Here is a 25082-nt window from a genome sequence, read left to right as displayed (position 1 = left end):
CCCGAAGGACTCGGGGCGGTGAACAGCCAAATAAAAACAAACAAGCACATAGACAAAATTAAAACATTTAAAAACTAATTATAAACTGGCCAATTAAAATTAACACTAAAATATGCAATCCTAAAACCCCACTTAAAATTTCATCAAGCTAGCCCCGCACGGTGGGATAAGAAAGTCTTGAGCTCGAGTTTAAAAGCGGAGGTCGGGGAGTTGACGCAGCCCCGGAGGCAACTCATTCCATAGGGCTGGAGCCCCCACAGAGAAGGCCCTCCCCCTGGGGGCCGCCAGTCGACGTTGTTTGACTGATGGCACCCTGAGGAGGCCCTCCCTATGGGAGCACACAGGCCGATGGGAGGCTATAGGCGGCAGTAGGCGGTCCCGTAGGTAACCCGTCCTGTGCCATGGAGCGCTTTAAAGGTGATGACCAACACCTTGAATTGCACCCGGAAGACCACCGGCAACCAGTGCAGGCTGCGCAGGAGCGGTGTTATATGGGAGCATCGCGGTGCCCCTTTTATTACCCGCGCAGCCGCATTCTGGACCAGTTGGAGCCTCCTGGTGCTCTTCAAGGGGAGCCCAATGTAGAGAGCATTGCAGTAGTCCAGGCGGGAAGTGACAAGGGCGTGAGTGACCGTGCGAAGGGAATCCCGGTCGAGAAAGGGACGCAACTGGCGAATCAGGTGGACCTGATAAAAAGCTCCCCTGGCGACGGCCGTCATATATTCTTCTAAGGACAGCCGATCGTCCAGGAGAACGCCTAAGTTACGAACCCTCCCCCAGGGGGGCAATGATTCGCCCCCAACAGTCAGTGATGATGTAAGCTGGCTGTACCAGGATGCCGGCATCCACAGCCACTCTGTCTTGGATGGGTTGAGTTGAAGCTTGTTCTTCCCCATCCAGACCTGCACAGCTTCCAGACACCGGGACATCACGTCGACGGCTTCATTGGGGTGGTTAGGGGTGGAGATGTACAGCTGGGTGTCATCAGCGTACAGATGGTATTCCACCCCAAAACCACGGATAATCTCACCCAGCGGCTTCATGTAGATGTTGAACAGGAGAGGCAAGAGAACCGACCCCTGCGGCACCCCACATATGAGGTGCCTTGAGGTCAATCTCTGCCCCCCTGCCAACACCGTCTGCGATCGGTCGGAGAGATAGGAGGAGAACCACCGAAAAACGGTGCCCCCCACTCCCAAACCCCCCAACCGCTGCAGCAGGATACCATGTTCGATGGTATCGAAAACCGCTGGGAGATCTAACAGGACCAGGACAGAGGAACAGCCCCTGTCCCGAGACCTCCAGAGATCATCCACCAACGCGACCAAAGTCGTCTCCGTGCTGTACCCAGGCCTGAAGCCGGACTGGAACGAGTCCAGGTAGACAGTTTCATCCAGGTACCGGGGAAGCTGACATGCCACCACACTCAACAACCTTCACCACAAAGCAAAGGTTGGAGACAGGACGATAGTTTGCCATAATAGCCAGGTCCAGGGAGGGCTTCTTAAAGAGGGGCCTCACCACCGCCTCTTTCAAGGCAGTAGGAAAGACACCCTCCATTAAAGAGGCATTGATAATTCCCAGGAGCCAGCCTCGCGTAACAACCTGTGTCAAATATAATTTTTGACAGGGCCTTAATGAATTGTGACCACCATTACCAGCCTGTACTATTTTACTGCTACTGTGATAGTAATGTGGGATTGTAATAGGGGATGTTCATCTTATCAAAAGGTGACAAATTTCAGAGTTGTGATAATTGTTAAAGACACTAACAACATGAAATGAAATGAACCAAGTTCTCCCAAACCTCCAAACTCACAAACGGTCCTAATCTCAAACTGATATGCAGAAAGAAACTAATGGACAGATAGCGACAGTTTTAAGGAAGAACAAAAAAAAAATTGGGGTATATATTGTATTCCTGTACAGCAGGACTCAACATCCAAGGTACCTTAGAATTATTCCTTATTTACAAGAACTTCTTATAGTAGAAAATCAACTTATATCAGTATTGCAGTAATTATCAAGTCAGAAGGCTACAAGAATTGATGGAATATATTTGGAAATATAGCAAGCACCAGAAAGAAGAAGAATCAGTAAAGCCAGTAAAACCAAACCATATCAGCAAATCTGGAGATCAGCACAGTGGCCCACAGATTGTTAGAGTTGGTTGACATATCAGTATTAAAGAAGACTTAAATAAGTGTGCAAACTATTACATAGTTCCTTAACGCTTAGAATCATGAGCTCAGAGTCCTGCATGAAAAAAGAAAGTCCAGATGTCAAGCTGGCCTTAGAAAAAAAAACCAGGGAACAAAGGCATTGCTGATGCACACAGTATAATTGAGAAAGTCCGAAAATAACCAAAAAAAGTCTATGTTTCAATGACTATGGAAAGGTGTGCAATTGTGTCAACTAAGTCAAGCTGTGGAATTGCTTAGGAAAGTGGGAATTCCAGAACAATATCATTTGTCTTCATGTGAAACTTATGCACAGGATAGGAAATGATAATCCAGATTGCAAAACAGACTGGTTTTAGTTTGGGTTAGGTTAGGGACAAGGACAGAAACAACTGTAGGTGGCAGATGAAGACCCCGATTCCTAACTTCCTCCCAGCCCGAGAGCTGTGGGTCCAAGAAAGATCTATACGACCCATCGTGCAGCAAGGGCATCCTGTTCTTGATTCCCTGCACTCAGCGCAGGCTTCATTTAAAAAGCATCATTGCCAGCCTCTCTCTGAGAAAACTCCTTGAACCTGGAACAGTTGATGATCTGCATTTGGATTTTTTGGAATGTGAACTGTGACTTGATGCTACCACCTTTTCCTTTGGGCTTGGACTATACTAAACTTAATCAGAATTTGGAACTGTGGTTGTGTGCATACAGAGCCAGTTAGCCCTGCTTCTGAGTTAAGAGGGTAAAATTTATACATGTGTCACTTGAGATAGAATATATACTGAAAAGATGACAGTACAAGTTTAACTACAAATACCAACTTAATGGCAACAGGGATAGCAAGCAGCTTTAGAATGCACAATTGACAATGAACACACTGAATAGTTTCAGCTTTGACTGACTATCAACTATAAAGGAATCAGCAGTTAAGAAATATAGCAGACTAGTACTTGGTAGGGTAAAATGAAGACCTTGGAAAAGATGGGTAGATGCTGTGATTTTAAATTTTTGTAATTTTATGGGGGTGTAAGTTATTTTAATATTTGGGCTAATTTAAATCAGTTTTTTAAGGGTTGTTTTAATTATTGTGTATATCTGTATTTTATCTGCCTGTTCACCGCCCTGAGTCCTTCGGGAGAAGGGCGGTATACAAATTAAAACATTCATTCATATATCTATACTTAAAAATATTAGAATTGTGCTCACAATGGTTTCTCTTGACACCATGGAAGTAAAAAAAATGAAAACAGGATAGAAGGCGTATTGGAGAAAATTTATCTGGGGTTGCCAAGGAATGATACTGACTTGATGGTACATAAGCACAAATGAAACCAATTGCCTCAAGTAGGGGAAAGAGTTTCAGGCAGCGATACTATAGAGTAAAATGACTGACTCTCTTCAGCTGAATAATTACAAATTTACAAAGGCTCCTCTCTCTCCTACAGTAGTAAAAATAATTTTGCAATCTCTCTAGGGTATCCCTGAATTATTTCGTATTGTCTGAAAATGTCTTTTGTACGCTTAATTTTATGCTATTTTTAAAAAAAGGAAAGCTGAAATACATAGCAGTATTGCAAAAAATTTTGTGACAGTAACTTTAATTGTTGCTTCTTAAGCAAAATTCAATAAAAGCAACACACTAATCAAGATAAACATATCAGCATCCTTAGGGTATTACAGAAACTGCCATTTCTATGAAACTGTAATTATTAATTATGCTATTTAGTTTCAAAATCTCCCATCATTAATTATCTACGGTTGCATCCGTATTTGAATAATGCCATTAAATATGTCCCAGCTGAAAGGATGCAATGAAATTTACAGCTATGGTTACACATGTAATGGAAAAATAAAATTTTATAAATTACTAAGCTGACAAACAAAAATCTATCAATATATTAAATCAACCCAGTGACAAATGAAAAATGCCCCTCAGGGTCATGATGAAGAACAAGAGGCTATTTACAAAGCAGCAGAATGGAGATGAAATCAGAAACCAAAGGTGTTTTCTCCACTGTAAGCCACGTACAAGAAGCCATCCTCATCCTTTTCCTTCTCATAAAGCTGTCCCATGGTTAAACTGTAAGAAAAAAAAAGAGAAAACCATCACATACCAACAAAACAGGAATGTGCAAATCGAAAAACAGGGTGGGTGGGTTAGAGTGAGGAATGAGTAACCCTGCAAAACTAAGCTTTGCTTCCTGATGAGCTTTAAAAGTGAATTTGGATACCTTGCTAAACAAATCCACCTTTTTTCTACAATAAATATAGTCTTTCTCTATATAGTCTCTGCGTAGAGAAACCATAGCAGAAATTTGAGATAATTAGCTTTTTTGTACTTCGGTGGAGAGTGAAAAAAAACTGGGAAGTTACAGAAAACAAGGTCCTGTATAGTGGATTAAAAAGTGCAGTAGAATGAAAACGGAAACTTGATAACAGTTTCCTTAAATTAACCCCTAACCCTAATCTGATTTTCAAGTACAAGGATTGGTAAGCGGTGCACATCTCACCCTGGTGTCTTGGCTCCCACAATCTTACGCCAGTAACCATATTGGCTAGAGCTAATAGTCCAGTCTCCACTGTAGCTACTTTGCACAGGGACAGGGACATCAAAACAACAGAACCAAGCATGATTAATTATTGTGAAATATGAATAGAATTTAACATGAATGTCATGTAGAAAACGTCGGCCCTAGCCAATTGAGAGAAGAAACCTGTTCTACTTTAGGAAGCGGCTACATCCACTATCCAAGAGTTTATAAAGGCCTGCTTTCCTCCTCCTGCTACAAACAACCCCTCCCATCTCACCTAGATTGGGGGACAGTCTTGTCTACAAAGAGAAATATGGCCTTCTCGGAGGGCAACTGGATCCGCTTCCTGATGATCCACATGAACTGAGCCACGGTTATGTCCGAGGGAACCAAGTACTTCCTCTTGTCGATGTCCACAATCTGAGATCCGGAGACCTTTTCCACGATCACCTGCATCGAGACGGAAGACATTTATCTCGGCCAGCACCCGCGTCACGGAAGCGCCAGGAAGGGCAGACGAGCAGCGGCTCCGGTCACGTGTTTGCCCGAAACAAACAGGGGCGAGCCCGTCTTCCTAGGGACCGGCGCCTCCCCTTCCCTGGGGAAGAAGGGCCGGCCAGTCCTCCGCCCCCCGGGCAGAGCTTGGCGGGTCGCTGCCGGGATGCGGCTCCGGGAAATAACAATAACGCCCTGGGCATCCCCCCCGGGCGGCCTCTGCCCTCGAGCGAATCCCGCTTCCCGTTCCGCCGACTCACCGGGACGCGGTCGGGGTACTTGGCCCGGATCTTGGCAGACTCCACGCACCGATGCTCTGGGGAGAAGGCGAGGAGAGCTGCGTTAGGCAGCTGAGCCCGGCCCCTGCCCACCCGCCGCCCCCCGCTTACCCAGCGCGTGGTCCTCCTTGAACATCCACTTCATGGTCGGGCGAGGCGGTCGGGCGGGCGGGTCGGGCCTGTCGTCCTCCAGCAGCTCCTCGGCAGCCGCAACAGCCCCTCTGCGCACGGGGGGCGGGACTTCCGGCGACGCTCACGCAGCCGCGGCCTCCGCCGCGGCGATTGGTTGGCAGGGCGGCGCGTCCATCGCCTTGGAGACGCGCGGCAGCATGGCCTGGCTGGAGGTGGCGGCGGGATGCGGGCGGCGCGGGCGGGCCCGGCTGTGCTCCCTGGCGGCGCTGGGGCTGCTGCTGCTGGGCGCGCTCACCTACGTGCCGCCTCTGTTGGTGGCCTACCGGAGCCACGGTGGGTTCGGCGGAGGGAGCGGCCCGAGAGCGACTGCCGTTCGTTCGCCCGCCGGCCGGTCGGTCTCACTCGCTCTCTGTCTCCGCGCAGGCTTCTGGCTCTCGCAGAGCAGCTACGCCGAGCAGCCCAGCGTCCGCTTCCGGCACGAGGTGCTCCTGGCGGCGCTGACGGAGGGCGACGGGCCGCTGGGCTGGAGCTCCTTCGCCTCCTGCAATCGCCTGCTGGGCGCCCGCCTGCGCATCCCGCTCGTCTCGGTATGGCGGGAACCGAGCCCCCCACTCCGGAAAGACGCGGGGCCGCCCCCGCGGGAGCGCCTCCCTGTGCGGGGCCGGAGTCCGCGTGGTTGCCTGGCAGCCGTTCGGGCTGGGCAGCCCGGACTTCGTTGGAGCTGCCTCTGTCCCGTGGAGGGAGGCGGCGGGGCTCTTCCAGTGTTTCCTCTGTGTTCCAGGCTCGGGAGGAAGACTCCGACCAAGATGGAGTGATGGACGCGCTCCGTTTCCAGCTGGAGCTTCCGCTGCTCTCCTCTGAAAGAGTGGTGGGGATTCAGCTCCTGCTGACTTTCTCCTACGAGTTGCACGTGAGTGTCCTCGAGCGGCAGCTGGGAGGGTCTCCCCGGCAGCCCTTTAGACACGAGGACTACCGGCTTGCCTTGACTGCGCCTTTCCCTGGCCTTGTTTTGGAGCAGAACAGCTTTTCTGTCCCAATAGGCGAGAGCTCGATGCATTTAGCGGCAGCAAAGAGCGAGATGGGCAGGAAAACTGCTTTGCTGAAAAGGAACCTGTTGCATACTCACTGGTGCAGGGGTCACCAACCTTGGCAACTTTAAGCCTGGTGGACTTCAACTCCCAGAATTCCCCAGCTTAGCTGGCTGGGGAATTCTGGGAGCTGAAGTCCACCAGGCTTAAAGTTGCCAAGGTTGGTGACCCCTGCACCAGTGAACCTACTTTTAGAAACATATATTGATATGCAATATCCTTGATTACCAGAGACTCTGGATAGCTAATTATCATTTCTCTCCTCCAAAGCAGAGCCAGGTTGGTCTAGTGGGGAAGGCTACAAGCCAGGAGACCCTGAGTTTCTAGTTCTGCCATAGGCACAAAAGCTGGCTGGGTGACTTTGGGCTGGTCGTTGTCTCAGCCCCACTTACCTAATAGGTTATTTATTAAGGAGAAAATAGCAGGAGGAAGTAGTATTGTGTATGTTGGCTGCCTGGAGTTAATTATAAAAATAAGATGAGATATAAATAAATTATATAGGGTGCAGGTCCGGAGAGAAACTGAGCAGGGAGCTTAATAGTTACCGTACTCGGGATACTCAGTTTGAGAAAAGACTAGAAATACAAAACTATGCATAATGTAGGAAAAATGACTGCAGGAGCATTTTTCGCAGAATACTAAAACGTTTTCATGTAATAAAATTGAAAAAAGTGAAAAAATTAGGATGGATAAATGGAACTCTACTGATTGGTGGCAGTTTGGGTGGCTTAAAAGGCAATTGTATTTATAGAGGGTAGTACTTCCTATGTATAACGCAGTTTCTGAGGAAATGTACAGTTCTGTTCTTGTCCTATGTTGAGTTTGTCTTGTGATTGGTATTGAAATAGAAATGTTGTGGATTGTACATCTTTTAAAATGTCCTTACACCATAAATTAAAAATTACAGCCACTTCTATTTTTTTCAGATTCTTTAAATCTTTGAGAATTCTATATATAGCTGCTTGGTCTAGCTACTATACTGTACATTTCTCAGTAATTCTAATCCTATTTTTAGTGATGTCATCCTAAGATTGTGTTGTATCAACTCTCTCCCCATCTTTCCAGTTTATTTGCTGCTCTTTTTTATTTTATTTTATTTTATTTTATCAAATTTATTTATTTTATTTAATTTAATTTTAAAATAAAATAAAATAAATAAATTTGCTGCTCTCATTTCAGAGAATGTCCACCTTCGTGATGCAGAGCATGGCTTTTTTACAGTCTTTTTCCCCTGTGCCAGGATCACAGGTATTTGTAAATGGAGATCTCAAACTTCATCAGAGGCAGCCCCTTCACCATGCTGGGCTGGATAGCAGATACAATGTGAGTGACGTCCTCCCCATCTTATTTTCTTCAATCGGCTCTGTTGTCCTTTGCCTATTTTTTCTTCTACAACTGCTCTGGCTGAAGTCATATACTATATTCAGTAGATTCTGCTTAAGAAATTTGTGTTGCTAAGCAAGTATGAAAATTCTATAAAATCTAAGGAGCTGTCAGAAAATAAAGGCCACATGGAGGCAAGTAACAACAGAAGCTGTGATCCAGTTTGAATTTTTGAACTGAGAGATTTTTTTAGAACGTTTATCTATAATAACAGATGTCTAGTGTACAGGTAGTCCTTGTTTAGTGATCACAGTTGGGACCAGTTGTTAAGCAAAGCAGTAGCTAAGTGAAATTGAGTACAATTACAATCTTACTTCAGCTTCCTTTTTTTTAAATGTTAATTTTAAAGATAAAAAATTCTAAGAGAAAAAGTATTGTTAGAGGCAAAATTAAAAAGAAATTGAATATTATCAGTATATATTTGGTCAATTAGCAATTTACAAAATTCTGAGCAATTAAGAAAGGCTATGTGTTTATATGAAACCAAGTCTTCTTTTTACCCAGTGGAGTATTATAAGAATACAAGTTAATCCAACATAGAAACCCATATGGTATCATATCACTTGGTATATGCTTAAAAGTATTCATCATGTGTTCTGATGCAAGTTAATAATTGGTAAGATGCTGTGTCTAATGCAAAATTCTCTCACTATGACAGGTATCTGTGATCAATAGTACAAGTCCTTTTGCCCAAGACTATGATTTTGTGAACATTGTTGAAACATATCAGAAGAGGAATGGTGAGTTTTCACAGAAGTTCTAGGTTTTTGTACGCAAAACATTTCTAGTCTTTCTCAGATCATTTGGCTTAATATTAATTACAATTATTTCCTTTACAGTTACAACAGTTTTGTCTGGTCCCAGTCCCATTTGGGTGACTGGAAGATCACCAGATCAACCATTTGTGATCCAGGCCTTCATCCATTATCCGATGGAATTAATTGTATATCCTTTGGCTACCAGTGGGTGATATGGTGGGTTTTTTGGGGGGAATGATGGTTTATGGCACTTGGCCTCAACCACTAATACAACTATGGCTGTTGAATCAAGACTCGTAGAGGTAGCTGTTAGAAAAATGCCATGAAACTCAAACAGGATGTATCTCTAGAGAACGTTTCTAGCATTTAAAAAAAAACTTAAAAGTTTTATGGTACATTTTATATGGGTCTGGGGGAAAGGAGACCTGGGGGGGTTTCTCATTTCTTGACTGTCCCTGGCCACTCTTGGGGGGAGGTGGGATGCTTCCAAGTTCCCACAACTAGTCAAAAGAATTGGAAGGGCACGTCCTTGCCTTTGTATGAAGATGCTTCAGATTCCAAATACTCCTTGACTTTATAGTACATATCAGCCAGGCTTTTGGGAGATGATGAAGTTTGCCTGGATGCAGTACATTAGCATCCTCCTGATTTTTTTGTGGATTTTTGAAAGAATAAAAATCTTCCTTCTTCAAAATCAAGTGCTGAACACAGTGCCAGTGTCTCCGCTCCCCCCCCTCTTGTCCTATAAAGAGCACAAATCCTGACCAAGCCTTCACTGGGAAAGAACTTTGCTCTCAGGGGCCTCCCCTGCTTTGCATTTGGAAGATGAGGCTTTCCACAGGTTGGGTTTATATATTATTTTGCAAAGTTTATCCTCAGTATAGATTTTCTTTCCTGTCCTATTTTTAGAAATCTGTTTGTTATTATGATCTATCAGATGACGGATCAACCATAATACAGTGACAAGATAAACAATTTAATGAAAGTTCTACAAATGAGTTTTGCTCTAAGTACATAACTGAATTCCAATCTTGATGGCAAAGTCCTCTAGAAGGAATTAACTACAGAAACAAAAAGAGAACTCTATTCTTTGAAAAGACAGATTTTCTCTACAAGAATACTGAAATAAAGAACGCCTTTGTTCTTTTTCCTTTTGTTTGCAAAATCCCAAGGAGAAAATTAAGGGAATAAGGAGCTGCTATTGTCCCAGAAAGCTTGGGTTCTTTCACCTGGCATGCAAGTCCAATGAACCATGCCGGATAGATGGATGGGGGGGTGGAGTTTTATAGGCAAATAAAAGGGTTACTCCAAAGCAAGTTCAAATTGGTTGCAACCCTGCTTGGAGCAGACCTTTTATACAATTTTGAAAGGCATTCATTGTCATGGAAACACAGCGTCATTGACCAGTCATTAAGAGCAATATCACGCATACATATTCAGTGGGCATAGTAACTCAGTTTAACTAAAGGTTACAAGGTAAGTTACAGGGTAGGCTGAGACCTTTGTCTTATCAATCTTATCTGTAACAACATTCCCAAGTAACTTGGTACCGGGTCTCATCCATCATTCTAGGGAGCCAAGGATTCTTGAACAGGAAGGCAGATGGTTTTTAACTCAGTGTTATTTCTGCCTGTAAAAACTTTTCAGCCCATAAATAGCTGTTTGTGGATATATGCATAACGATGATCTTTCGAAAACCGAGCGCAACAAAAATTTATTTTAACGTATGCAGATTAGTGTACATTTAAAGTGACAAAAGTTTTTATTCTATATTCTATTAAAACATTTCAGCTCGTTGCAGGTTGAGGCCAGGCCTGAACCATTCCATCCTTATCTCTTTGTGCTAAGAAATAAACAGCACTTTAATATGTGACTGTTTATTAACGTATAAATGTAATTGGACTAAGGCTAAATAAACTGGGCCATGGGCCATCTTTCCACTTTTGCCAAACTTCTTCATCCCTTGCAAACATCAGCAAATAAAGAGGAAAGCAGAACTTCTCCCACCGAACTTTTGGTGTCACCTGGTGAAGCTGCGTTTGTGGATTGAAGGACTGGGGTGGGGAAGCTTCCTTTTCTCAACTGGCTCTCAGGCTTCTCATCACGGAAAGGTTCTGCCAACCCCTCTGCTTTAACTCCTGCACGGAGAGGTTCGCCGCTGCGGGATGGCCGGCTGCGGTGGGGCTGGAGGGAGGGAGCCCGTCCATTGGGCTCTGCAGGCGGCCACCCCTCCAGGAGGGAAGAAGTGGCCCACCGCCTCCACCCTCCATAGGGCCTGTCCCTGATTGGCGCCTCCCCCACTGAGCCCCCCTCCCTCCTGCAGCCGTAGAGGAAAGGCCACGTCTGAATGCTGCTCATTGTACGCGGAGTCGGCGCCGCAGCTTCACCTTCCTACCGCCTCCGGACTAGCCGCGACCTTTTCAGTCGGCCGCCGGCAGATACTGAGGTTAGGGGCCGGGATGGGCTGGTGCCGGGCGGGTGTAGCGGCTGGGAAAGAGGAGGCTGCAGTTCCAGGTGTCGGGATGAGCGACGGTCATGGCGCTTCCTCTTCCTCCGACCAGGACGCGGAGCTTTTTCCCTGCGGATATCTATCCATCAACTAGCTTAGCAGATGCGCTGGCGGACTTAGCAGATGCACTGGGCGCCACGCAAACCTCGAGGGCACGGGTGCTGAGCATCTCGCTCGAGGGTCTGAGTAGGCACTGGGAAGAGCGTCCGCACCGGCACCTTGGAGCCGGCCGGCACAATTCTCAACAGCTGCGCTATTGCAAACGCGGAATCCCGCCCCCGCTCCGCGATTTTAGGCTAAATTTTAGGGCCGGGCGGGGCCACCTCCGAATCCCAAACCTAGCGGGAACGGCTGCAGCTAAAACGAGCCCCCCTTCCTTCAAAAACAGTTGCCGAGAGATTTTTGCGCAAGAACACCGTGAAGACTTGTTCCCAATAGCCCTTAGACTTCTGTAGCGCTTCATAGTGCTTTACTGCAGTCTCTAAGCGGTTTAGAGTCAGCCTCTCGTTCCCAATAATCCAGGTCCTCATTTTACCGACCTCGGAAGGATGGAAGGCTGAGTCAACCTTGATCCGGTCAGCACGGAAAGAATCAAACTCTTGGCAATGTGAGCAGAGTTAGCCTGCGATACTGCATTCTAACCACTGGGCCCCCACACGCCTCTTACGTATTTAAAAATCTTGTACCCAAGAAAATTTTTCTTCTAAAAATCTTCTTGTACCTAAAGAGCAATTATTTCCCTTTTGTATTTTACTTGATTTATGAGAGTTAAAGGAAAGCTGAACTCCAAACTCTTCAATTTGTTCACTCCTGTTATATTAGAGAAAGGCTGAATTCTATCCATATGAGTTTTAAGGCTGTGTAGAGGAAAATATACTTCCATTGTTTCTAGAGTAAAGAATGCATATAAATTGGAATAGCAGAATTATTATCTAACTTGTTTATTAACACCCCATACACATTTCTTTTAGCTTTTCTCATCATTGTGGATCCATGACACAGTAATCTGGGATTCTCTATACAATTCATTTATCCACCCCAATCTGTAATTTGTAAAACCGCTAAAGCATAATTCCATCAAACCAATGCTTTAAAAGTGGCGATCACCTTCTCTCCATCATTCCAGTCATACTCAGCTTCACTCAGAATGCTCAGGCTCCGCCTTTCCAATACAACAGTTGCAATTATCTTGGCAATCCAGACAGGATTTCTAATCTTTCTATATACTCAACAAGATGGCTTCATTCCTCAGTCTATGGAAAAACCTGCCCAGGTACACATCCTCATCCTTTCCTCTTGGAGGTCAGGCTCTTCCTTTGTGGGGCAACTCTTCAGTCAGCATCCCAATGTCTTCTATCTAATGGAGCCAGCCTGGCATGTGTGGGCAAGCATGTACCAAAACAGTGCCAAGGTCTTGCACATGGCAGTGCGGGATCTCATCCGGTCTGTCTTCAAGTGTGACATGTCAGTGTTCGACGCCTACATGCCCTGGAAGAGAAACAGAAATTTGTCTGATCTGTTCCAGTGGGCCGTGAGCCGGGCATTATGCACAAGGCCTGCTTGTGAATTCTTCCAACGGACTGATATTACTGGGGAAAGCGCTTGCAAAACTCTCTGTGGCAAGTATCCTTTCAGTAAAGTGGAAGAGGCCTGCAAGACCTATAGCCATGTTGTCCTAAAGGAAGTCCGTTTCTTTGACCTCAAAGTCCTCTATCCACTCCTCGCTGATCCCTCCCTGAACCTCAAAATCATCCATCTGGTCCGTGACCCCAGGGCTGTCCTGAAATCTCGGGAGCAATCTGTCAAAGCCCTCGCCCGTGACAATGGAATAATTCTGGGCATAAATAGCAGCAGAGTGGATGACAGTGGTTTTAAAGTCCTGCAGGAGATTTGTAGAAGTCACGTTCAGATCTATGAAACAGCTAGTCAGAAGCCTCCGTTATTTTTAAAGGATCGTTATTTATTGATCCGATTTGAAGACATTGTGCGGGATCCTTTAATGGAAATTACTGCAATGTACACATTTACAGATCTTCCATTGACCCAGAAGCTTGAAAATTGGATCTATAATATTACACACGGACAAGGACCGAGTAAGAAGAAAGAAGCTTTCCAGATCACTTCTCGAGACGCACTCAATGTTTCCCAGGCATGGAGAAATGTTCTTTCATTCCAGAAAGTCCAAAAAGTGCAAGAAGTTTGTAGAGGTGCTTTAAATATACTTGGTTATCAATTTGTAAATTCTGAGAAAGAGCAGAAAGATTTGTCTTTAGATCTAATATTACCACATCGGAGAACCCAATTTCGCTGGGCATTGTTTCGTGAAAACTAAATCAAATATTCCCTTGTTCATTTATCAAATAACTTGAAAAGATTTGTTGGTTTCAGTACATCTGAGTTCTCTTAGAAGTTCATTTTATCAAACCAAGGAACTGTATCTTTTTTGCTTTTTCAAATTAATAATGCATAACTTCCAGACTATTTTTCACCTGCACCTGGTTATAATTTTGATATGCTACCAAACGCCTTCTTGCTTTTTGTTTTTCTAAGCTCTTTTTCATATGCAGGACAGCAATATTACCGATAAAGAATCACACTTGGTTGGAGAACTTGTCGCTCTGAAATATTAATGCACTCAAACTTCTAGGTGCCCCAGAGAACAACGGGAATAGAAATCCAGTGATCGGAAGGATTTATTTCATTACATATTTTTACAAACTATCTCCTTTATTTGTGTACCCTAACATGCCACAGCTCTAAAATTGTCTCTGCATTTATTATACTATTTTTTTAAAATATGGGCATCCCTGATTATCTGTAATAACAAGGATTAGTCCCTAATGAAAATTAAATAGAAAATGTAATTTTGTTGCCGTATAGTTGGAAATCAATATTTCTGAATCAATATTCTTGGGCATATTTTTATCATGTGGAAAGTAGCATTATCCCACACTGGGCAGATGAATATTACAAATGCATGCAGTTTATTTATGTTACATGCTGGCATAACAAATGAGGTTAACACCACAGATCATATTTGAAACATTTGCATGTTTAGGTTCTCACATTATCTATGTAGATACCCCAGTAATCTCTTTATACTACCTCTATTCTAGGCTTTGCTGGTAAGGAGCCGGGAATAAAAAATAATTTAGATTGGATCAGGAAGAGGAGGAGCGGGATGGGGAGGGGGAGGGGGAGGGGGAGGGGAGGGGAGGAGTGGCAAATATGGAGTTGGCAGGTGGGAAAGTCTTAAAAAGCATCCAGGATGTTCACGGGAAGAGAAAGGGGTTGAAAGCGGAAATGATGGTCAGCAGCTAAAATTACCAACATGCACTTAATTCTAACGGCTGTTGAAGATGGACAATTGATTTTAATTCAGAGAAAAGGTAGCTGATCTTGCTTGAACAAAGGGGGCTGTTTCTATTGAAGGCTCGTTACTTCTTAAATGATTATAAGTAACTGAAAAAATTATCGTAAAGGTTAGTATTAAATTTAAATCTCACTAAACATTAAATGTTATAATTCAGTTAATGCCAATCAAAATCACATTAATTTCCATTTGTTCCATCATCGAGGCAGTTTACATTGGTATAAAAAGGATAGAAAATTCTAAGCTAAGGGATCACTGCAATTCATATCAATCTTAAACGTCGGAATAAATTACAAACGAAAAGCTAGGCAGAAGCAAAGTTTTAGCACCTGGGAAGTAACCCTAACCCTAACCCTTTTTCTGAAGATTGCCTTTCTCCCTTTGGGACAAAGCAAGAGAGAAAACCACCGCCCGCAATCTCCTTATCAGAAAACCCGGCTCCCAGCAATGGCGGAATTTCCCAAAGGGCTAGTCTCACTGTGCAAGTTCACAGCTGGACAAGGGGGCGGGGGTAAAAATTGACCAATAGTCACGAAGCCATTGACGGTTCCGAAGGACATCACTGGGATCTTTAGTTTTGCCCAGAAGGCAGTTGGTGATGCTTACTAAAGCGTGGGCATGAAATGTAAGAGTTGAGGTTTATCTGCTTAAAAATTGCGATCGTAGTAAAGTTAACACCTCTTGCCGATTTTGATTTTTAATTGTAGAAATTCAGCTCATCGGGTTTTTAAACAGTCGGTAAACAAGAATTTGTCTTTTCAGCAACTACGCAAAAGAAAACAGATACCAAAAGTCCTTACACCTTTCAAGATAAATGCAAACCTAACTGGGAGAGAGTAGCATAATCAAGAAATTTATCACTCATGGAATGTTATTCCAAAAAGAATACTTTGTTGATTAAACCTCACAGGCAATCTGTATATTGTATTGTTTGATCACTTACTTATCGATGCATCACACGTACACAACATACGTATGGTTTGTTTCTTTACACTATAACAACTCGACCTGAACACTGTGAGCTTTGCCTGAATTTCTTGATTTTTATTTTCAAGAAACCAAGAAGCCCCTTTGCAAAGGTAAAGGTGCATGTTTTCTCTCTCAAATTTGGGGAATAACTCCACGCCCACTCATGGGGTCTGGGTTTTGAGATAACACTCGGTTCCCAGTAATCGGGAGGTCCCTTTTTCAGTTGCACATTTTAAGGAGCCGGTACTTATTTGTTTCGCTTTCCCTTTTTAATTTGAACTCACGTAAAAGATACGCACTGATAATTATAGATTTCAGAAAAGGGAAAAGAACGTCTGCATACTTACACATAAGCAAAAGATGTAAAAGTATCTCTGGTGTAGGAAAAAATGTCCATCTGGGTCCAAGCGGGGGGAGAAAGTCACTGGAAACACAGAGGCTGACTGGAAAGATGGTTTAATGGTGAAGCAGAATGTCAAACCACGTATGATTCTGGGTAGTCAACCACATGGAGTGGAGAGAGAGAGACATTTATTTTGTACCCTCTCTTGGGCCATGCCCTAGAGCTTCCTGTTCCTGTGCAAGGACAGGTATCCCATTGGTTGCTGTAGGGTTGACCGGTCGGATCGCCTTGCAGTCCAAGGGACTCGCAGGAGTCTCCTCCAGCACCAGAATTCAAAGGCCTCAATTCTTTGGCGCTCAGCCCTTCTTATGGTCCAACTTTCACAGCCATACAGTGCAACTGGGAAAACCATGCCTTGACTGTACACACTTTTGTTTTCAGGGTGATGTCTCTGCTTTTTAGTACGCTGTCTAGATTTGCCATAGCTTTCTTCCCCAGGAGCAAGCATCTTTTAATTTCTTGGCTGCAGTCCCCAAAAGGGTGCAGACTTTTTCAGACAGGCTTTTCTACCTTCCCAGGTAAAATACAAGGAAAAATCCCATTTGGTGGTAATATATAGGCTAAGGGGTTAAGGTTAGGCTTAGGGGTTAGGCTTAGGGGTTGGGATGGTTAGGGTTGGGGTTACAGGTTGGGGTAGGGGTTAGGGTTAGGGTTGTTATTTTGTATCTTGTATTATTAAATCCCTTATTATTAACATTAATAGAGCAACAGGAATCTCAGGGGCTACAACACAGGCACAGAAGAAGGAATCCAAGACCTAAACGGAGTTAAAAAGATCTATGATGGGCTCAGTGCTAATGGCAAGGGACAGAAAAGAGTGCCGTCCTGCGGTTAAAGCAGGACGGCGCCAAAAGAAAAACCTTTTAAATGGCATTTTAAGGTTATTCTTTATTATTAAAAGCTTATTATTAATAGGCCACCTTAACTTAGTTTATGGCGTTTGAAGCAGGATTTCTTTTACCGCGCCCGTGGTGCAGCAAACGGGACTCCCGTCGCCCTAATATTAATAAGGTGTAAATAATAAAGATACAGGATAATAGCAACGTCCCATCAAAAAGGAGGGTTTCTTTTTTGTGCCTGCAATACCTGCTTTGACCACGGGATGGCAGTTTTCTACCCATAGCATTAACATTCTGATGGACTCAATGGTATTGCTAAGGGACAGAAAACCGTGCCCTCCCGTGGTCAAAGAAGGAATAGCAGACACACAAAAAATCCTTTCGACGGATTTTACGTTTTATTATTCTGTATCTTTATTATTAAACGCCTCACGATTAACATTAATACGGCAACAGGATGGCCAGGGGCCGCCACACCGGCACAGAAAGAATCCTGCTTCGAAAGAGTTAAACCGATTTTAAAAGGCTCACGATGGCTTCAGCGCTATCGGTAAAGGACATAAAATGCTGTCATCGGGTGATTGATCCGAGCCGGTACGGCAGCCACAAAAAGCCCCGCAGTGCAGAGCGGCAGGATCCGCTTCCGTCGCCCTTCTCCGCATGGCTGCCGATTACCGTGCCAGTGCTGTTTTGAGCGACCTTCCCAGTATGGGCGACTTCCTTTGTGCCCTTCTCCTGGCCTATCACCTAAATTTCCTTTTGCAGCGAGCTTTCTAGTACGACCGAGTTCCTGTCCGTCCCCCAATTCCTTTGAAAAACGACCTTCTCATCATGGCTGAATTCCTGTCATTCCCCCAACTTCTTTTCTAAGCGACCTTCTCGGCACGGCACACTTCCTATCCGTCCAACGCTGCGTCCCCTAGCCCGACGTTCCACCATTTGGAAAAAAATGACTTTTTTATCACTGTCGACTTCCCGTCCATCCTTCTTCGTTTTCCGCCCAACTTCCTTGTGCAGTTACTTTCTCATCAACGCTAAGGGAAAGGAATCAGAGCCCTCCTGTGGTCCAAGTAGATATAGCAGGCACAAAAAGAAAAAACAAACCCTTTTTTAATGGCATTCTGTATCTTTATTATTAGAAGCCTTATTAATTTTAATACCCCAACGGGAGGCCCAGGAGCCGCACAACAGGGACAGAAGAAAGAATCCCGGTTCAAAAACTGTAAACCGAATTTAAAAAGTTCTACGATGGCCTCAAAGCTAAGGGCAAAAAAACAGTGCCATCGTGTGGCCCACGCAGGTATAGCAGCCACCAGGAGAAATAAACTTTGTTCACATTAAGGTTATTATTCATTATTATTCAAACCTTTATTAATATTAGTAGGCCGGGTTGGGGTTTGGGGTTTGGGGTTAGGGGTTAGGGGTTTGGGGTTTGGGGTTAGGGGTTAGGGTTAGGGTTGTTATTTTGTATCTTGTATTATTAAATCCCTTATTATTAACATTAATAGGGCAACAGGAGTCTCAGCGGTTACAACACAGGCACAGAAGAAGGATCCTTCAAGACCCAAACCGAGTCAAAAAGATCTATGATGGTCTCAATGCGCACGGTAAGGAACAGAAAAGAGTGCCATCCTGTGGCTAAAGCAGGTTCTAGCAGCCACCCAAAGAAAAACCTTTTAAATGGCATGTTAAGGTTATTCTTTATTATTAAAAGCTTGTTATTTGATAGGCCACCTTAACTTGGTTTATGGCGTTTGAAGCAGGATTTCTTTTACTGCGCCTGCGATGCAGCAAACGGGACTCCGTTGCCCTAATATTAATAAGGTGTCAATAATAAAGATACAGGGGCAAGAGTTGAATCGGCCTATAACTTCTTATTTTGGTAATAAAGCAATTAAAAATAGGGAAATCCCCGGGCACAGATGGATTTACAGCGATATATTATAAAAAGTTACAGGATAATATAACAACAACAGAGTTGGAAGGGACCTTGGAGGCCTTCTAGTCCAACCCCCTGCCCAGGCAGGAAACCCTACACCATCTCAGTCAGATGGTTATCCAACATTTTCTTAAAAATTCACAACTTCTGCAGGCAAGTTGTTCCACTTATTAATTGTTCTAACTGTCAGGAAATTTCTCCTTAGTTCTAAGTTGCTTCTTTCTTTGATCAGTTTCCACCCATTGCTTCTTGTTCTACCCTCAAGTGCTTTGGAGAACAGCCCGACTCCCTCTTCTTTGTGGCAACCCCTGAGATATTGGAACACTGCTATCATGTCTCCCCTAGTCCTTCTTTTTATTAAACTAGACATACCCAGTTCCTGCAACCGTTCTTCATATGTTTTACCTCCAGTCCCCTAATCATCTTTGTTGCTCTTCTCTGCACTCTTTCTAGAGTCTCAAGATCTTTTTTACATCGTGGCGACCAAAACTGGATGCAATATTCCAAGTGTGGCCTTACCAAGGCATTATAAAGTGGCACTAACACTTCACGTGATCTTGATTCTATCCCTCTGTTTATGCAGCCCAGAACTGTGTTGGCTTTTTTAGCAGCTGCTGCACACTGCTGGCTCATATCTAAATGGTTATCCACTAGGACTCCAAGATCCCTCTCACAGGTACTACTATTGAGCAAGGTGCCACATATACGGTACCGGTGCATTTCGGTTTTTTTGCCTAAATGTAGAACCTTACTTTTTTCACTGTTGAATTTCATTTTGTTAGATAGCGCCCAATGTTCAAGTCTGTCAAGATCTTTCTGTAACTTGAGCTTATCTTCTGGAGTGTTGGCTATTCCTGCCAGCTTGGTGTCATCTGCAAATTTGATGAGTTCCCCATCTATCCCCTCATCCAAGTCATTGATGAAGATGTTGAAGGGTACTGGGCCTAAAACAGAGCCTTGGGGTACTCCACTGCATACTTCCCTCCATGTGGATGTAGTTCCGTTGAGGACTACACGTTGAGTGCGGTTGGTCAGCCAGTTACAAATCCATCTGGTGGTGGTGCTGTCTAACCCACATTTTTCTACTTTATCTAGTAGTAGGTTATGGTCTACTTTATCAAATGCTTTACTGAAGTCCAAGTAAATTATATCGACAGCATTCCTCTGGTCTACTAATTTTGTCATTTTGTCAAAGAATGCAATAAGATTAGTCTGGCATGATCTGTTTTTGACAAACCCATGTTGGCTTTTGGTTATTACTTTGTTTGCTTCTAGGTGTTCGGTGATTCGTTGCTTGATTATCTTTTCCAGAATCTTTCCCGGTATTGAGGTCAGGCTGATAGGTCTGTAGTTTCCTGGATCTGTTTTTTTTCCTTTTTTGAAGATGGGAACTACATCAGCTCTTTTCCAGTCCTCTGGCAGCTCCCCTGTGCTCCAGGATCTTTGAAAGATATAGTTCAGTGGTTCTGAGATCACGTCTGCCAGTTCGTTCAGAACCTTGGGGTGTAATCCATCCGGTCCTGGTGATTTGAACTCGTCTAGGGTAGACAGGTGTTCACTTACCATTTTCTTCCCTATTTTAACTTGTGTTTCTAATCTGTTTTTTGTAGTGCTTTTTTGTTTTTTGTCTTTCAATTTGTCAGATAGTTCTTTATGCATCCATGCTGGTTTCTTTTGAGATCTATTATTTTTCTTCTTCATTGGTATTGTGTTAGACTGCGCTTTTATAATCTCACTTTTCAAAATTTCCCAAGCTTCTTGAGTCGTTTTTCCCCTGAGGATTCTCATCCATTGAATCCTTCTCAAGCTCTCTCTAAGTTTATTGAAATTAGCTCTCTTAAAGTCCAAGACTCTAGTTTGACTTTGTTCTACTACTTGTGTTTGCTTAATGTCGAATTCCAATATAGCGTGGTCCCTTGCCCCCAAGGTTCCTGTAGCTTCAACATCTTCTATCATTTCATCTCTGTTAGTGAGAATTAAGTCCAGTATGGCTGATCCCCTTGTTGCCTTCTCTATTTTTTGGGAAACAAAGTTGTCTGCTAGGTTTGTTAGGAACCTGTTGGATTTTCCACTTGGTGCAGAGTTTGTTTCCCAGTTGATGTCAGGGTAGTTAAAATCCCCCATTACTACTGTGATGTGCCTCCTACATACCTTAGTTAGCTGACTAGCAAAAAGTTCATCTACTTCCTCTGTTTGGTTGGGTGGCCTATAGTATAGACCTATGGCAATATTTTTTTTCACCCCTTTTATATCTGAGTCCTTTGGGAGATAGGGCGGTATATAAGTTTGAATAATAAATAAAAATAAATAAATATATTGACCGAAATACATTCAAGATGATTTTCATCATTGTTGTGCTCTATTTCTGTAGAGATGTAGTTATTTCTTATATATAGTGCAACTCCACCTCCTCTTTTATTTGGTCTATTTCTTTTAAATAATTTATATCCCTCTAGCTGTATGTTCCATTTGTCAGTTTCATCCCACCAAGTTTCCGTAATGGCAACAATATCATATCTGCCCTCATTTACTTGAATTTCTAATTCACCCTATTTATTCCTCATACTCTGTGCATTGGTGTATAGACATTTGAGTCCATTTGGATTGACCTTGTGTTTACTGTCTACATAACCTGTGTTGACTGCCCCTACTTTCTTGTCACCTGTTGGTTTAGTGCACATGGTATGGCACTCACTGTTAAATGCTTGGTTTTGCTTGATAGCAGGGCTGATAGTCTTACCCATACAAACATCTATGTTACATGCACTGATAACCCTTTTAGTTTTCGATTGCTGGGGACAGAAATTTTCTGTACCAGTTAATTCTCTGTCCCCACTGTTCAGTGAGATAGTTGGTCCACTTATGGAGTTATTTAATCAGATACTGATGGGAGGAGGAGTGCCACCATCATGGAAGACTACTTTTATTTCATTGATACCAAAAGAGGATCAGAATTGTACTAAGCCTGGGAATTATAGACCAATTTCACTCTTGAATAATGATTATAAGATTTTTGCGAAAATAATGGCAAATAGGCTAATGGAAATTGTACAACAAAGGATTCATACCGACCAGTCTGGTTTTATAAAAGGGAGACAAATGAGGAATAACGTTAGGCAGATAGTGAATTTATTGGAATATTTTGAAAAGAAAAATCAGATTCCGGCAGCGTTTATATTTTTGGGCAGAGAAAGCTTTTGATCGTTTGCATTGGGAATTTTTATTTAAATTTAAATTTATTTAAAGGGTCCTTGAGTGGCGCAGGCTGCTAAACAGCCTGTTATTAACAACAGCTGCCTGCAATTATTGCAGGTTCAAGTCCCACCAGGCCCAAGGTTGACTCAGCCTTCCATCCTTTATAAGGTAGGTAAAATGAGGACCCAGATTGTTGGGGGCAATAAGTTGACTTTGTATATAATATACAAATAGGATGAAGACTATTGCTTAACATAGTGTAAGCCGCCCTGAGTCTTCGGAGAAGGGCGGGGTATAAATGTAAATAAATAAATTAAAAAAAAATAATTAACAGACAAAATGCAATTTGGAAATGGTTTTACACGAATACTTAGGGCAATTTATGGAGAGCAAACAGCTCAGATAATAATTAATGGTAGTTTGACAGATAGTTTTAAAATTGCGAAAGGAACAAGGCAGGGGTGTCCTTTATCACCTTTATTGTTTATTCTGTCTTTGGAACCTTTATTGGATAAGATAAGAGTTAAGGGAGATAGAGGGTATTAGAATTAGAAGACATGAATACAAAGTCAGAGCATTTGCAGACGATTTGGTTGTTATGTTGACTCAGCCTATAAATTCGAGTGTATATTTGTTGGAAGTAATTAATCAATACGGAAGGGTCTCAGGGTTTAAAGTGAATCAAAATAAAACAAAAGTGTTAACCAAAAATATGATTAAGAACCAGAAAGAAAAACTAGGGGAAATAACAGGATTTGAAATTGTAAAAAAGGTTAAATATTTAGGAGTCTGTTTAACTTCATCAAATGTAAAATTGTATAAGAATAATTACGATGTGTTATGGAAAAAAATTCAGAAGGAAATGAATACTTGGAAAAAATTACAATTATCTTTGTTGGGGAGAATAGCAGCTATAAAAATGAATGTTTTGCCTAAATTCTTGTTTTTGTTTCAGATGATACCAATAATTAAGAAAGACAAAAATTTGGAAGAATGGCAGATTGAAATTAATAAATTTATATGGGAAGGGAAAAAAGCGAGAGTCAGAATGAAAATAATGCAAGATACACGGGAAAGAGGAGGATTAAAAATGCCCAATTTAAAACTGTAGTATGAAGCAGTTGTTCTTTCGGTAATAAGCGATTGGTTTAATTTGACGGAGGAAAGGATTTTGAATATAGAAGGTTATGATTTATTATACGGTTGACATGCATATTTACTGTATGATAAAAAAGTAGATAAAGCTTTTAAGAATCATGTGTTGAGAATTTCTCTTCTGCGTGTCTGGAAAAAATATTACTATAAGTTAAATTATAAAATTCCTATATGGGCAAGTCCTCGGCACGCAGTAGAGAATATAAATATAGAACAGGAACAAGAAATGATTACTTATAAAGATCTTTTATATAATGAGAGGGGAAATTTACAACTAAAATCTTTGGATACATTAAAAGAAGAAGGGAGGAATTATACTTGGTTTCAATATGGACAGTTAAAGGCTAGATGGAAAGAAGATCAGAAAATCGGTATTATTCAAAATGAAGAAAATTTGGTCAAACAAATTAGAAATCAAACCCAGGGGCATATAAAGAGATTGTATAATGTGTTGATAGAAATAGATTCTGAAAGAGATTTAATAAAGGATTGTATGATAAAACGGGCACAGAATATTCAGGAACCAATAATGTTGGAAACATGGGAAAAAATTTGGGTTAGAAATGTTAAATTTACGCAAGCGCAGAATTTAAGGGAAAATTTTTATAAGATGTTTTATAGATGGCATTTAGATCCTAAGAAATTATCATGTATGTATTCAGATATGCAAGCGAAATGTTGGAGATGCAATTGTGATGATGCTACATATTTTCACGTATGGTGGACTTGTAAGAAAATTAAGTCTTTCTGGATAAGAATCTGGTGGATTATGCAGAATGTTCTGAAGAAGAAGATAAAGTTCCTACCGCAATTTTTCCTTTTGGGAATAACAACAGACTGTACAGTGATTGAGACTAAATTTATTTTGAATTTAATAACAGCAGCAAGACTGTTGATCGGACAATATTGGAAGAAAAATAGAAGAATGGATATTGAAAGTTTCCAATTTGGCCGAGATGGCTAAAATCTCAGTCTTCTTGAAAGACAGTACTCAAGAAAAATATCTAAACGAATGGAAGAATTGGATTGATTATATTCAAAATAGATATCAGATTAAGGAATTTCAGATTGCCTTTGAATGAAGGACGTTGTTTTTTATTTTAATGGAAGAAGTCAGGTTATGTGAGAGAGAAGGATTATAATTATGTTAGATTTTAAAAATTTAATGTATGACTGTTTATTGAACTATACCTTGTGTTTGCTCCGGGAAGTCGGTGGGGGGGGAGTGGGGTTTTGGAGGAAGGGGGAGGAGGGGAGGGGAAAAATTTAATTGTTGTTGTAAAACTTTTTCCATAAAAAAAGGCTGGTTTCTTTTTGTGTCTGCAATACCCGCTTTGACCACAGGATGGCAGTTTCCTATCCCATAGCATTAACATTCCGATGGCCTCAATGCTATCGGTAAGGGAGAGAAAACCTTGCCCTCCTGTGATCAAAGAAGGAATAGCAGACACACACAAAAAACCCTTTTAACGGGATTTTACGTTTTATTATTCCGTATCTTTATTATTCAACGCCTCACGATTAACATTAATACGGCAACAGGACGCCCAGGGGCCGCCACACCGGCACAGAAGGAATCCTGCTTCAAAAGAATGAAACCGATTTTAACAGGCCTACGATGGCTTCAGCGCTATCGGTAAGGGATAGAAAACGGTGCCATCTGATGGTCCGAGCCGGTACGGCAGCCACAAAAAGCAGAGCAGAGCGGCAGGAAAACCGCCGCCACTCTATGCTCCTCTTCAGGGGCCGATCCGCTTTCGTCGCCCTTTTCCGCATGGCTGCCGATTACCGTGCCAGTGCTTGTTTGAGCGACCTCCCCAGTATGGTCGACTTCCTTTGTGCCCTTCTCCTGGCATCCCA

General features: G+C 42.7%; 3 protein-coding genes and 1 long non-coding RNA gene across 4 annotated transcripts; 3 read left to right on the top strand and 1 right to left on the bottom strand.

Annotated features, from left to right (window-relative positions):
* Positions 1–3756: 3756 nt before the first annotated feature.
* On the bottom strand, positions 3757–5711 carry GABARAPL2 (GABA type A receptor associated protein like 2). The gene is made up of 4 exons (XM_058155693.1): positions 5591–5711; positions 5462–5517; positions 4984–5156; positions 3757–4255 (listed from the first exon to the last, which is right to left on the bottom strand). The coding sequence occupies exons 1-4, from the start codon at positions 5622–5624 to the stop codon at positions 4165–4167; spliced, it is 354 nt and encodes a 117-aa protein (XP_058011676.1). The 5' UTR covers positions 5625–5711; the 3' UTR covers positions 3757–4164.
* TMEM231 (transmembrane protein 231) lies at positions 5464–10785 on the top strand. Its single transcript, XM_058155692.1, has 7 exons — positions 5464–5944; positions 6035–6198; positions 6393–6521; positions 7879–8022; positions 8741–8822; positions 8922–9032; positions 9429–10785. Exons 1-7 carry the CDS (start codon positions 5623–5625, stop codon positions 9602–9604), a joined length of 1128 nt encoding a protein of 375 aa, XP_058011675.1. The 5' UTR covers positions 5464–5622; the 3' UTR covers positions 9605–10785.
* Positions 10786–10913: 128 nt separating this feature from the next.
* Positions 10914–15601, top strand: LOC131184441 (carbohydrate sulfotransferase 5-like). The gene is made up of 2 exons (XM_058155691.1): positions 10914–11286; positions 12321–15601. The coding sequence occupies exon 2, from the start codon at positions 12497–12499 to the stop codon at positions 13679–13681; it is 1185 nt and encodes a 394-aa protein (XP_058011674.1). The 5' UTR covers positions 10914–11286; positions 12321–12496; the 3' UTR covers positions 13682–15601.
* Positions 15602–18043: 2442 nt separating this feature from the next.
* LOC131184092 (uncharacterized) lies at positions 18044–24343 on the top strand. Its single transcript, XR_009151914.1, has 3 exons — positions 18044–18275; positions 18442–18540; positions 23023–24343. It is a non-coding gene; the product is annotated as an uncharacterized LOC131184092 (long non-coding RNA).
* Positions 24344–25082: the final 739 nt, after the last annotated feature.

This window comes from Ahaetulla prasina, chromosome 12 (assembly GCF_028640845.1).
Source record: "Ahaetulla prasina isolate Xishuangbanna chromosome 12, ASM2864084v1, whole genome shotgun sequence".
NCBI classification, from domain to species: domain Eukaryota; kingdom Metazoa; phylum Chordata; class Lepidosauria; order Squamata; family Colubridae; genus Ahaetulla; species Ahaetulla prasina.
Note: the sequence above shows the minus strand (reverse complement) of the source record. Positions and strands in the feature narration are given on the sequence as shown.

Coding starts and splice junctions, on each gene's coding strand:
- TMEM231 (XM_058155692.1), top strand. CDS start 5,623: ATGGTCGGGCGAGGCGGTCGGGCGGGCGGGTCGGGCCTGTCGTCCTCC. Junction 6,199..6,392: donor TGCGCATCCCGCTCGTCTCG/GTATGGCGGGAA, acceptor TCTGTGTTCCAG/GCTCGGGAGGAAGACTCCGA. Junction 8,023..8,740: donor GGCTGGATAGCAGATACAAT/GTGAGTGACGTC, acceptor TCACTATGACAG/GTATCTGTGATCAATAGTAC.
- GABARAPL2 (XM_058155693.1), bottom strand. CDS start 5,624: ATGAAGTGGATGTTCAAGGAGGACCACGCGCTGG. Junction 5,157..5,461: donor AGTACCCCGACCGCGTCCCG/GTGAGTCGGCGG, acceptor GTCTCGATGCAG/GTGATCGTGGAAAAGGTCTC. Junction 4,256..4,983: donor AAGACTGTCCCCCAATCTAG/GTGAGATGGGAG, acceptor TTTTTCTTACAG/TTTAACCATGGGACAGCTTT.
- LOC131184441 (XM_058155691.1), top strand. CDS start 12,497: ATGCTCAGGCTCCGCCTTTCCAATACAACAGTTGCAATTATCTTGGCA.